This window comes from Thamnophis elegans, chromosome 11 (assembly GCF_009769535.1).
Source record: "Thamnophis elegans isolate rThaEle1 chromosome 11, rThaEle1.pri, whole genome shotgun sequence".
Taxonomy (NCBI): Eukaryota; Metazoa; Chordata; class Lepidosauria; order Squamata; family Colubridae; genus Thamnophis; species Thamnophis elegans.
This window is the reverse complement of record NC_045551.1, coordinates 17,211,251-17,223,078: the sequence shown is the minus strand read 5'-3', so window position 1 is coordinate 17,223,078 and position 11,828 is coordinate 17,211,251. Positions and strand designations below refer to the sequence as shown.

Here is an 11,828-nt window from a genome sequence, read left to right as displayed (position 1 = left end):
TCATGCAGTACATAAATGAGGTGCTATATGAGCACCTGTACTGCAGAGTGCTTGTTTATCTCAATGACATCTTGATCTTTTCTGAAACACTGGAAGAATACATGAAGCTGGTACAGCAAGTCCTGGAAAAACTTCTAGCCACCAAGCTATACGCAAAATTATCAAAGTGTGAGTTCCACAAAATGTCACTAGATTACCTTGGTTATTGCATCTCCAATGAGGGGGTAGAAATGGATCCAGGAAAGTGAAAGCTGTGTTAGACTGGAAACCTCCAAATACTCTCAGACAATTACAGAGCTTTCTTGGATTTGCCAATTTCCACAGGCAGTTTATTCTGGCTTTCATTGACTGAACTATTAAAATGGGGCCTTCCCTGACAAAGCCAAAGCAAACCAACCCCTAAAGTGGACAATGGACTGTCAAAAAGCCTTTGAGAAATTAAAATGGCTCTTTGCCCAAGAGCCCATACTGCAACACCCCAACCCAGAATGACAATTCATAATCCAGACGGATGCCAATGATGTAGCAGTAGCGGCAATGCTACTGTAAACAATAAAGAAGAGCACCTCTTTCTGTGCTCTTACACCTCCAAAAAACTCACCACTACTGAAGGAGGTGGGCCATTTGGGAGAAAGAGGTGTATGTGATCAGATGGTCCCTGCTCACTTGGAGACATTTCCTGGAAGGGGGGAATGTGCTGTTCAAGGTCTGGACTGAGCATAAAAACCTCGAAGCTCTCAAAGCCCATCGAAGACTGTTCCCAAAGCAAGTTTGCTGGGCACAATACTTCCAAGATTCATATTCGAACTGAAACACATCCCTGCAGGGAAGAATTTGTTGGTGATGCCTTGTCAAGAAAACCGCAGTATGACAGTAAGAAGGAAGAAGTGGTTCACCACAATCTTTCTTCCTTCCACCAAAAGGCAGCTGAAGTCACCACCCAAAGCCAGGATAAGCTGATGACAGTGATGAAATTGGTGCTCCCAGCAGACCAGTGGCTCAACAATAACAAGGACATCCTAACCAATGAAAGATGGCTTAGCCTGAAGGGGTCCAAACTTTACAATCCCTTTGGGGTTGAGGCTGAAAGGTCTACAACAAAGCTGTAATGTGAAATTAGAAGGCCACTTTGGATTCCTAAAAATGCTCCTCCTTGCCAGCCGCCAATTTTGGTGACCAAAGATGAATCGGAAGTGGAAGATTACATAAAAAGCTGTGCTACTTGTACGATGATGAAAATACGGCCTGGAAGCCCCCTGGACTACTACAATGGATCTCCAGCCCTAGCTGACCATGGGAAGAGATCGCAATGGACTTCATCATTGAGCTCCCAGACAGCAGCAGGAATAGAGTAATCTGGATAGTTATTGATTTGTTTTCCAAGCAGGCGCATTTTATCGCTTCTTTCGGGATTGCTGTCTGCAAAGAAATTAGAGAAAATATTTGTGAAACACACCTGCATGGAGTGCCCAGGAGGATCATTTCAGACCGCGGAGTCCAGTTCACTGCCAAGTTCTGGAGAGAGTTCCTGAGGTCCATTGAGTCCACACAAGGACTGAGTTCAGTGTTTCATCCAAGCACAAACAGAGCAGCGGAGAGGGATAATGCGATGGTGGAATGTTTGGAATGGAATGTTTGGAATGTTTATTATAATTTATAGGCCGCCCTTTTCCCTGAGGGGACTCAGGGCGGCTTACAAAACACGGGAAAGGGGGTACAAAGACAAAAGACATAAGACAATACATAATATTAAAAATAGAGCACAACATTCATTCATCATTCGGGAGGGGACAAACTAAGATTTTTCATCCCCAGGCTGACGGGCTAGCCAGTTCTTGAGGGCTGTGCGGAAGGCCTGGGCGGTGGTGAGGGTGCGAATCTCCACGGGGAGATTGTTCCATAGCGTCGGAGCTGCAACTGAGAAGGCTCTCCTCCGCGTAGTCGCCAGTCGGCACTGACTGGCGGATGGGATTCGGAGGAGGCCTACCCTGTGCGATCTGATGGGACGCAGGGAGGTAATTGGCAGAAGGCGGTCTCTCAAATAGCCAGATCCACTACCATGGAGCGCTTTGTGAGTGGTAAGTAGGACCTTGAAGTGCACCCGGAGATCAACAGGTAGCCAGCGCAGCTCACGGAGGATCGGTGTTATGTGGGCGAACCGTGGTGCGCCCACAATCACTCGCGCGGCCGCATTCTGGACTAGCTGAAGTCTCCTGGTGCTCTTCAAGGGCAGCCCCATGTAGAGCACGTTGCAGTATTCCAGCCTAGAGGTCACAAGGGCTCGAGTGACTGTTGTGAGGGCCTCCCGGTTCAGGTAGGGCCGCAACGGCGCATCAGGCGAACCTGAGCAAATGCCCCCCTGGTCACAGCTGACAAATGATGGTCGAAACTCAGCTGTGGGTCCAGGAGGACTCCCAAGTTGCGGACCCTGTCTGAGGGGTATAAATTTTGTCCCCCCAGCCTGATTGATGGAACATTAACCAAATTTTTGGGAGGAAAACACAACAGCCACTCGGTCTTTTCCGGGTTGAGCACCAGTTTGTTAGCTCTCATCCAGTCTTTAACAGCCTCAAGGCCCCGGTTCATCACTTCACCGCTTCATTGAGTTGGCACGGGGCGGACAGATACAACTGTGTATCGTCCGCATATTGGTGGTATTTATCCCGTGCCTCCGAATGATCTCGCCCAGCGGTTTCATGTATATGTTAAATAGTAGGGGGGATAAGACCGAACCCTGCGGCACCCCACAAGTAAGGGGCCTCGGGGACGATCTCTGCCCCCCCACCAACACCGACTGCGACCTGTCCGAGAGGTAGGAGGAGAACCACTGCAGAACAGTGCCTCCCACTCCCACCTCCCGCAGTCGTCGCAGAAGGATACCATGGTCGATGGTATCGAAAGCCGCTGAGAGGTCAAGGAGAACCAGATGGACGCATGGCCTCCATCTCTGGCTCTCCAGAGATCATCGGTCAATGCGACCAAAGCGGTTTCTGTGCTGTAACCCGGGCCTGAAGCCAGACTGGAAGGGGTCAAGATAGTTAGCTTCCTCCAAGGTACGCTGAAGCTGGAAGGCCACCACCTTCTCAACAACCTTCCCCACAAAGGGGAGGTTGGAGACTGGACGGTAGTTGTTAAGAATTGCTGGATCCAAGGACGGTTTCTTCAGGAGGGGTCTCACCACCGCCGCCTTCAGCGCGGTGGGGAGGTGTCCCTCCCGAAGAGAGGTGGTAACAACCGCCTGGATCCAGCCTCGTGTCACCTCACTGCTGTTGGCAACCAGCCAGGAGGGACACGGGTCCAGTATACAGGTGGAGGCGCTCACAGCTCGCATAGCCTTGTCCACATCCCCGGAGGCAACATCCTGAAACTCAACCCAGAGATGGTCTGCCAGATCATTCCCTTGTGTCTCGGCTGGATCTGCAAGAGTGGAGTCCAGGTCCGATCGAAACCGAGCAACTTGTCCGCCAAGAACTGTACATATTCCTCAGCCTTACCCTGTAAAGGGTTCTCCGTCTCCCTCCTATTTAGGAGGGAGCGGGTTATCCTAAACAGGGCGGCTGGGCGGGACTCGGCGGACGCTACCAAGGAGGCAATGTGTGATCTTTTGGCTGTTCTTAGAGCCCGAATATACTCCTTGGTGCAAGCTGTCAACAGTGGCCCGGCTCGACTCGGACCTATTAGACCTCCACAGGTGCTCTAAGGCGTCTCCTCCGGCGCTTTGTCTCACGGAGCTCCCTCGGTGAACAAGGAGGCCTCCGTGGGCCGCTGACCGGAGGGGCCGTAGTGGCGCAATCCGGTTAAGAGACTCTGATGCTGCCGAGTGCCAGGCAGCAGCAAGAGTCTCCGCCGAACTGTGGGCGAGAGCATCTGGAATAACCCCAAGCTCCGTCTGGAACCTTACTGGGTCCATAAGTCGCCTGGGGCGGAACCACCTGATCGGTTCCTCCTCCCTACGGTGGGGGTTTGGCCTCCGGAAGTCTAGCCTCAGTAGGCAGTGGTCTGACCACGACAGGGGAATGGTCTCATTTCCCCTCAGACCAAGATCATAACTCCACTGCTCCGAGAGGAATACGAGGTCGAGCGTGTGACCCGCTGAGGTGGGTTGGGCCTCGAATTACTTGGGTCAAGCCCATGGCTGTCATGGAAGCCATGAACTCCTGCGCTCCATCAGAGTGTTCACCGAGCGAAGGCAAATTGAAGTCCCCAGAACCATAAGCCTAGGGAACTCAACTGCCAGCTCGGCTACTGACTCGAGGAGCGAGGGGAGGGCTGCTGCAACGCAGTTGGGAGGCAGGTACGTGAGCAGCAAACCCACTTGACCCTTGAGGTCCAGCGTCACCAGTAGGGACTCACACCCGACAAGCTCCGGAGCAGGGATCCTACGAGGTACTAAAGACTCCCGGATTACAATAGCCACACCGCCACCCCTTCCCTGGGCTCTCGGCTGATGAAGCACCTGAAATCCGTCTGGGCACATCTCTACGAGGGGGACTCCGTCCTTCTGTGCCCAGCCAGGTCTCAGTAATACATGCCAGGTCTGCGCCCTCGTCTGTTATCAAGTCCCGGACGAGGGGAGCCTTGTGAACAACAGACCTGGCATTTAGCGACAGCAGCCTGAGACCAGGGTCCTGGACTGCTCGCGCCATCTGACCTTGGAGTGGGACTCATAGGGCCGGAAGGAGAACAATACATCTGGTGTTATGTGGACTTATCAGCAAGACAACTGATTGGACTTGCTACCCTTTGTCGAAGTGGTATACAACAACGCAGTCCACAGCAGCACTGGATTAACTCCTTTCCAAATTACCAGCAGCATGGAATGTGTTCCCCATGCCTGAGCTGTTTACAGAACCTCCCTCCTCCATGTCTCTGACTGAAAGGATGGAAAATACGAAAAAAGCTCTAGAAACAGCAGAAGCCTACAAGAAGCCAGCTGATAAACACTGCTCGCTCCAACCCCCCTTTCATGTGGGGGACAAAGTTTTCGTATCTACCAAATACATACTATTAAGAATGCCTAGAGGGGAGGAGCCAATGTCACAATGATACATTGTGCGGATTCGGCTGTCCGAATCCGCCAATGACACTTTTGCCCCTGGACTGTCCGGCAGGACCTAAACAGTCCCGAAGAGACGATGACTGGGAAGACAAGACCTTGCTGGTCGCAGGGACATCGCAAAGTCCCTGATCGACCCAAGGGGAGTGCTTCCAACTGGCGGCAAACAGGCAGCCCCCCCCCCGCTGACATAGTTGGAGATGGCTCCAGGAAGAGAGAATGAAAGTGTTTCTACCTGGTGAGATTTTTTTCTTTTCTTTTAGAAGATTGCCCTAAGAAACTCTTTCTTAAGCTTAATTAGTCCATTAAGCAAGAACAAGCAGCGTATTTAATCCCCATTGGACTGCCTTAGAAAGTTTTTTGCTCTTACTTGTAATCTTTTGTAGATTGAGTGATTGCAATGCTCTGGTTTTTTTCCGCTGGAGGTGAAGGGATCTTTTTTTTTCCTATTTCCCTTTACTACTTTAACTTTTTTGGCTTAAATTAAAACTCTTTTTACTTTAATAAATTTCTTCTTCTACTTGTTGCAATATTATATTGGAGATACTTAAGGAAAGAGGTTTTAAAATAATCGAATCTGCCACTTGGAAGCCAAGTCTGAAGCTTTTTTTCCTTTGCTGCTGTAGCAATGTTTTCTTTGTTCACTCTTATCTGACTATACTGACTGTGCAACAAAGGGTTTGGAACATCTCTTTAAAACCTGATAAAGACCCAAGGTCACAAAAGTGACTTTGATAATGTGGTGTTCCACCCCAACTCCAAGATGTAGGAGAAAAAGAAAGAGCGAAAAAGATGGAGTTAATAAGACAAATCTATTCAGAAACAAACCTGACAACTGAAGTTAAGCTTACATTAATAACAGCTCAAGGGCAACAAAACTACATAAGAGATAGTTTAAGTTTCAATGTGTGAAGAGAAGTCTTAAACCTTGGAAAGGTTCTGGATATAGAATTGACACAACAGCTGGCGAGAGATGAAAGACCATTTTGTTACTGGAAAGATACTGGTTAATAATGCCAATTGATGGAAAAAAGCTAGTTAATTTTTTATGATTATTAAGTAGAGATTTTAGTACCTTATAGACTGTTTTAAATTACCACTGAATGTTTATCCATTAACATAAATTTACTATGATACTAATAGAGAAATGATAACCCTAGTTAGGATCAATAACCAGGCCGTAGAAATGCTAATATACATTCTGGGTGATGGTCAAGTAGAAATGTTAATATTTCTTAGATTGTCTTAGATGTCTAATGTTTATTTCTTAGCACATAATTAACTAATTTGGGATTGAGGGAAAAGTCCTATAAATCTTATTAATAAATCATTGTTTAAAGACGGTTATAAAGTTATAATATTGTATGGGCCTGGAGAGGAGAGGTGAGATAATCAGTAAATAACCTTTAGTTAACTACAATAATAACAATGATACATACAGGTGTGTTACCGGGGGGGGGGGGGATGCTTAGATATCTTACTTAACCGAATTAATTTTAGAACATGTCATAAAGGTGTAATGGTATTGGAGATCTATTGAAATTGTAAATGAATGCCAGTAGGTGGTTGTGTCTTCTAATATAAATGATTCTAGATAAAAACATGTTTAAACAATGAAAATTATGGTACAGGGATAGTAAAATACATAACTTTTTTTTCTTGACTTAAAATGTACAACATGATTTGAATGAAGTATATGTAAGGACTGTGGAAGAAACGCACGGAATATATTTGTAACCAATCGATACGCTTTCAACAAGATGTAATGAAAGATGATTTTTTTTCTTATCTTTTTTTTGCTTAACTAAAACAATAAAAAAATTTGTCAAAAAAAAGAAAATAAAAGAATGCCTAGCAAGAATTTGGCCCAAAATTTCTAGGTTCATTCCCAATAGTGAAGATAATTAACCCAGTTACAGTTCAACTCAGTCTACGCAGAATCCTAGGGAAAATTTGCCCAGTATTTCATTGTAGCTTGTTGAAGCCAGTAATTGGGTCCAGCATAAGACCATCCACCCAGCCTCCCCCTCCTCCTGTAGTGATAGAAGGGGAAACACATTCTGAGGTGAAAAAAATCAGACTCCCAGGCTGTATAGGGGTCACTTACAATATTTAGTGCATTGGAAGGGGTACCCTTTGCCTGAAGCTACTTGGGTGAAAAGCTGGAACCTAAAAGTGGATAAGTTAGTAAAACAATTCTATGATAAGTTTCCTGATAAGTCAAAGGGTCTCCCTAAGGGGGAGGGAAGAGGTGGTTAATTCTGTTATGTTAACCCCTACATTATTCTCTTTTCAGGAAACATTTTTCTTCTGAGGAGAGGATGTCTGTCAGACCTGCAGTCAGGTTCCTTTTAGGTCTTTGGCCTGCCACACTTCTATCTATGAGGCTGTTTCCATAGTAGGGAAATGGGAGGGGGGTAGTAAGGAGTAGGATGTGATATAACTAAAATAAAATTCCTTTTAGATTGCCAAGGTAATCTTTTGTCTTGGTACCTCTGCACTTGACCGGAACTGGATGGGTGGAATTGCCAGCATGGCAGTGGAAGATTGGACCACGTGATGGACTTGTGAGTGTGGAGGCAAGATCTTGAACTTTCAACTGGGTGGGGAAACCAAAAAGCTTCAGATTCAGGTTTTCACAGATGTGCCAACGTGGTTCTCTTAATAAATTGGAACTTTGAGCAATACTTTGCCTTGAACTCTGATTTAATTTTGGATGCTATTTGGAACCCTGACACCTTGCTTGTGCAAATGGAGCTGCGCGTGCTTGCCGGCCCCTCCCATCAGTTCACAAAGTTGGAAATGTTGGGAAACTCTGTTCTAGAGTACATAACAGCATATAAAACAAAAAATATGTTTTATTAAGTCCATATGCAGAAAACAAACTGCTCTTGTAATTGCTGAAAAGTTGGCCACTGAAATCTATATGATATTTTGACAATAAAAAGTCAGTTGTAATATAATGCTTTGCTTCTATAGAAAAATTACACATAGATTCTCAATGGAATTACATGCTCATTACCAAACATTTTATCAAAATGGGACAGCACTCATGCTACCCTTGACTTCTTCCAGGTTTATTTATCTGAAATAATAAATGGTATGTATTATCCACTTGGGTTCTTCTTCCGTTATATGGAAAAATTGTTTTAAATGATATAGTGTATGATATAAACATTGACCATGCTCTGTGAGTTAATTTACCAAATTCACCAGATATAAAATCATGTTGAATAATAATTGTAAAAAGAAAAAAAATAGCTTTAGAGGACATATAGTAATAAAACTGAACCCACCAATTTTTCACATTAAATAACTTTCTCTGGTGTGTACAAAAGCCTGCTCAATAGGCAATATTAATTAAATTCAGTAGAACTATATTGTGTCCACTGTGAAAAACAGAGCTTAATTCTAATAGCATGATTTATTTGAGTGTTTCCTGGCACCGTAGGAGCTTTTGCTGTTTCTAGGCAGTACTTCAATTTATTCGTGTTAGATCCAACTTTTTAGTAGATTGCAGTGTTATTCAAATTAAATGTGCCTTCTCTAACCAAAAGAATCCAAAAATAACATCATTTGCCAAATTAACCTTTCAGTAAACAATCCTCAAAACAGTCCATTAGCTTAAGGCAGCAAAAGCTGCAATAGCATAAAAGTATTCATAACTGTTGGGAAATAATGTCAAGTTGTTACATATTCGGTCATCATATGTGACTTTTTGACAGGCTGTCCTTTGGCAAATACTACTTTATAGTTGATATCTTCAGTGCTCCAATAATCTCAATAACTTTCTTTTTCAGAAACATCTCATGCATCATTTTCTTTCTTCTAGTTTGAACTGAATGGTGAGCCATTGGTATATTTCTTCTTTGTTTTACTACATTTTTTTTCTTTTTTACTTCTCATCCTCATCACCTTCACTCATACTGCTAATGGATGCTGAGGCAACCTTTGGGGAAGAAGGCGGTGAAGCTTTTCTGAAGAGCCAAGGGGAAGGAGGAGATGGGGAACGTGATGGGGAACGTCCCCGTGTTGGACTGCTTGTGGGACTTTGCCTTGGAGATAAGGCTTGAAGCATGCGCCCACTCCTCTCTTGAAACATCTGCTTCTGGAAACAAAGAAATGTGGACATGTATGGATACAGTAATAGATATATCCTCAGCTCACATTCTTAATTCTGTTTTTTCCCACTAATCTTTTTATCTTTAGGTCTGTTTTTATGGGTGAGTGAGATGTCTTTCCACAAAATATTGCCAATGTACATGCAAGGTAGGAGGGATTTTAAAGGGCAATGAAGTGGCAGAGAGAAAGAAAAGGTCACACGTGAGCTTGGAGCACTCTTCCTACATTATTTGAATGCCTTACAGTGTTTCTGAGAAGGGGAAAAATAAACATCAAGCAAAAATTTTCCTTCATCACAATGTGATGAGGCTTAACAAAGGTTAACTCTTATATTATTTCTAGATGCTACTAAATTATTGCGGAAATGAAGATTTTTAGTTAGGAAAACAGTGATTTTTTAAAAATAAAAATATAATGAAAAAGGTAAAAAAACTAATCAAACATTTATGAATCATAATTGTGAATAAGCACAATTAAAGTTCATTTTATGCATACTTCCTATGCAAGTTCACACACTTAAAAAAATTAAAAAGTATAAACCCAACCAAAGTAATGCAACATAGAGCATTGCCTGTTTTATACAGAAGATACATAATGTTTTTCATGCCAGCACCAATTACTGTTTTGCAGAGCAATTGAACGTTTGACTCCTTAAGAAAAGAAATAAAATTAAACTAATGGATTGATTTCTCCATTTTTAATATGTTATATATTCCTATTTCTATCTGCTTGAAAGTGAATAAGAGTTCAAATATATTATTTTATCTACTTATGATAATAGCATATTAATACATGCACATGTATGAATCAAGACATGAATTACTCTTCTATATTTAATGTCAGCATTGAAAGCAATGTTTGAAAAGAAAAATTAATAAAATTGATAGATTTAATTTGCCCCAGAGCAATATCATTTCTTTTTCTAGAACAATGCTATCTCAAGTTGTACTCTTAAACTGATTGTTTTATGGGGCCTCTAACTACAAAGGCTTTCATGCAAATATTAAATTTCCATAGGTACTGTCATTCTGAATTGTAGAAAAAAACCAAAAGATCTTTTCACTGAGGATGGTTTACTAATACAGTTATTATAAAATCAAATCCATTATATGCATTATCTATTATATGCATTAAAATCAATATTACTGATTACTACTGTATATAATAGAGTGCTTTTTTAAAGCATATATCATACTTTTCATTATAAACTGAGGTAAGAAAATTTACATTACTACTTAATAATATATCTTGCATGAGAATGGCCTCAGATTTAGTCCCTGGCAGTTTAAGAGACTTTGTTCAACCTGATTTTGAATGTTGAATGTTATTGTATTTTTGTTATATTAATTGCTTTGATAAAGCATGCTTTATTTCTTCAAGATATTTGGGGGTATACAAAATGACTCATTAATAACTTATAAATTATATGTATGTGTGAAAAAATAAATACCCAAGCTCCATCTGGTCCAAATAGTTCTAAGAAGTTGCCAATAAACTCCCTAGACTTTTCTTCCCATTTCTGAATGAGATCATGGCTTTTTTCTTCAACTCTATTGACAAATTCTTTAGATCTTTCTTCCACGTTCTTCACTTTTTCTTTCATCTTGTCTACCTGATTTGAAAACGGTATTTCTTCTCCTAATAAAAAAATAAAGGTAACATGAGACATGAAGAAATTTGGTCACTATATATTGACATTCATATAAGTAACGTTATATTAAATATTTACATAAACATCTTTGAGTATTAAAGATAACAAAAATCACAGCTTAGGAAATAGAAATAAAATGTAGTTTTTGTGAAAAAAGCATTGAATAGATGAAATCAATATAGTTTATGGTTTTTGGAATGACAGCAGCAGTGGGATTCAAATAATTTAACAACCGGTTCTCTGCCCTAATGACCAATTGGGTGGTCATGTGACTGTGTGGGCATGGCCAACTCAACATCACTCATGTTGAGGGGTGCTTCTCCTTGCCTGGCCTCTTCTGGCTGTGGGGATGCTGCAACAATCATAAGTGTGAAAAACGATCATAAATCACTTTTTTCAGTGCCTTTGAAACTTTGGTCACTAAGTGAACTGTTGTAAGTCAAGGATTACTTGTACAAAAATACAAAAAGCTTGTTTGCTTGCAAAAGCTGCCCTAAATACCAATCATTAGATTAAAAAACCTGCAAGAGTTACACATCAGGCAGGGTGCCAGAGCACCTTGAGGAATTAAAATAGTTAAAATGCAATAACTATCAGCAGCCAACTCTTGCTCATAGTGAATCCCTTTAGCAGAGAGGTAATTTAAGCTCTCCAGAAAGACCACACCCAGGAGAAGCAATCCTTAGATCCATTTGCACCACTTAAAATACCAACTGGTCTCACTCACCTCACAAGATATCCTAAGGAGATCATCCAGATTAAAGGAATATCACATGCCCCCCATCCAGAAAGACAATAAAAAAATCAGTGCCAAGCTTGCATCCTGCCTCTTGGAAGTACACCCCAAAAGGACAGTGCCAGGAACCACTAAAGCAGTGAAGGTAGACCCCCTCCCCAGATAGAAAAAGAAACCATGAAGCAGAAAAATTCAAAAACAATACAAATAATTAAATCACAACAGTTTAAAATTAAATCCTTTTAAAAGTAAAACAAGCCTTG

General features: G+C 42.3%; 1 protein-coding gene across 1 annotated transcript in view; it reads right to left on the bottom strand.

Moving 5' to 3' along the window:
• Positions 1-8,951: 8,951 nt before the first annotated feature.
• PCYT1B (phosphate cytidylyltransferase 1, choline, beta) overlaps positions 8,952-11,828 on the bottom strand; it is a 56,891-nt gene continuing 54,014 nt past the window's right edge. Inside the window, exons 7-8 of the mRNA XM_032226861.1 lie at positions 10,629-10,813; positions 8,952-9,164 (exon numbers count right to left, since the gene is read on the bottom strand). Of these exons, the coding sequence (XP_032082752.1) occupies positions 8,952-9,164; positions 10,629-10,813 (398 nt within the window). The remainder of the gene's footprint in view (positions 9,165-10,628; positions 10,814-11,828) is intronic.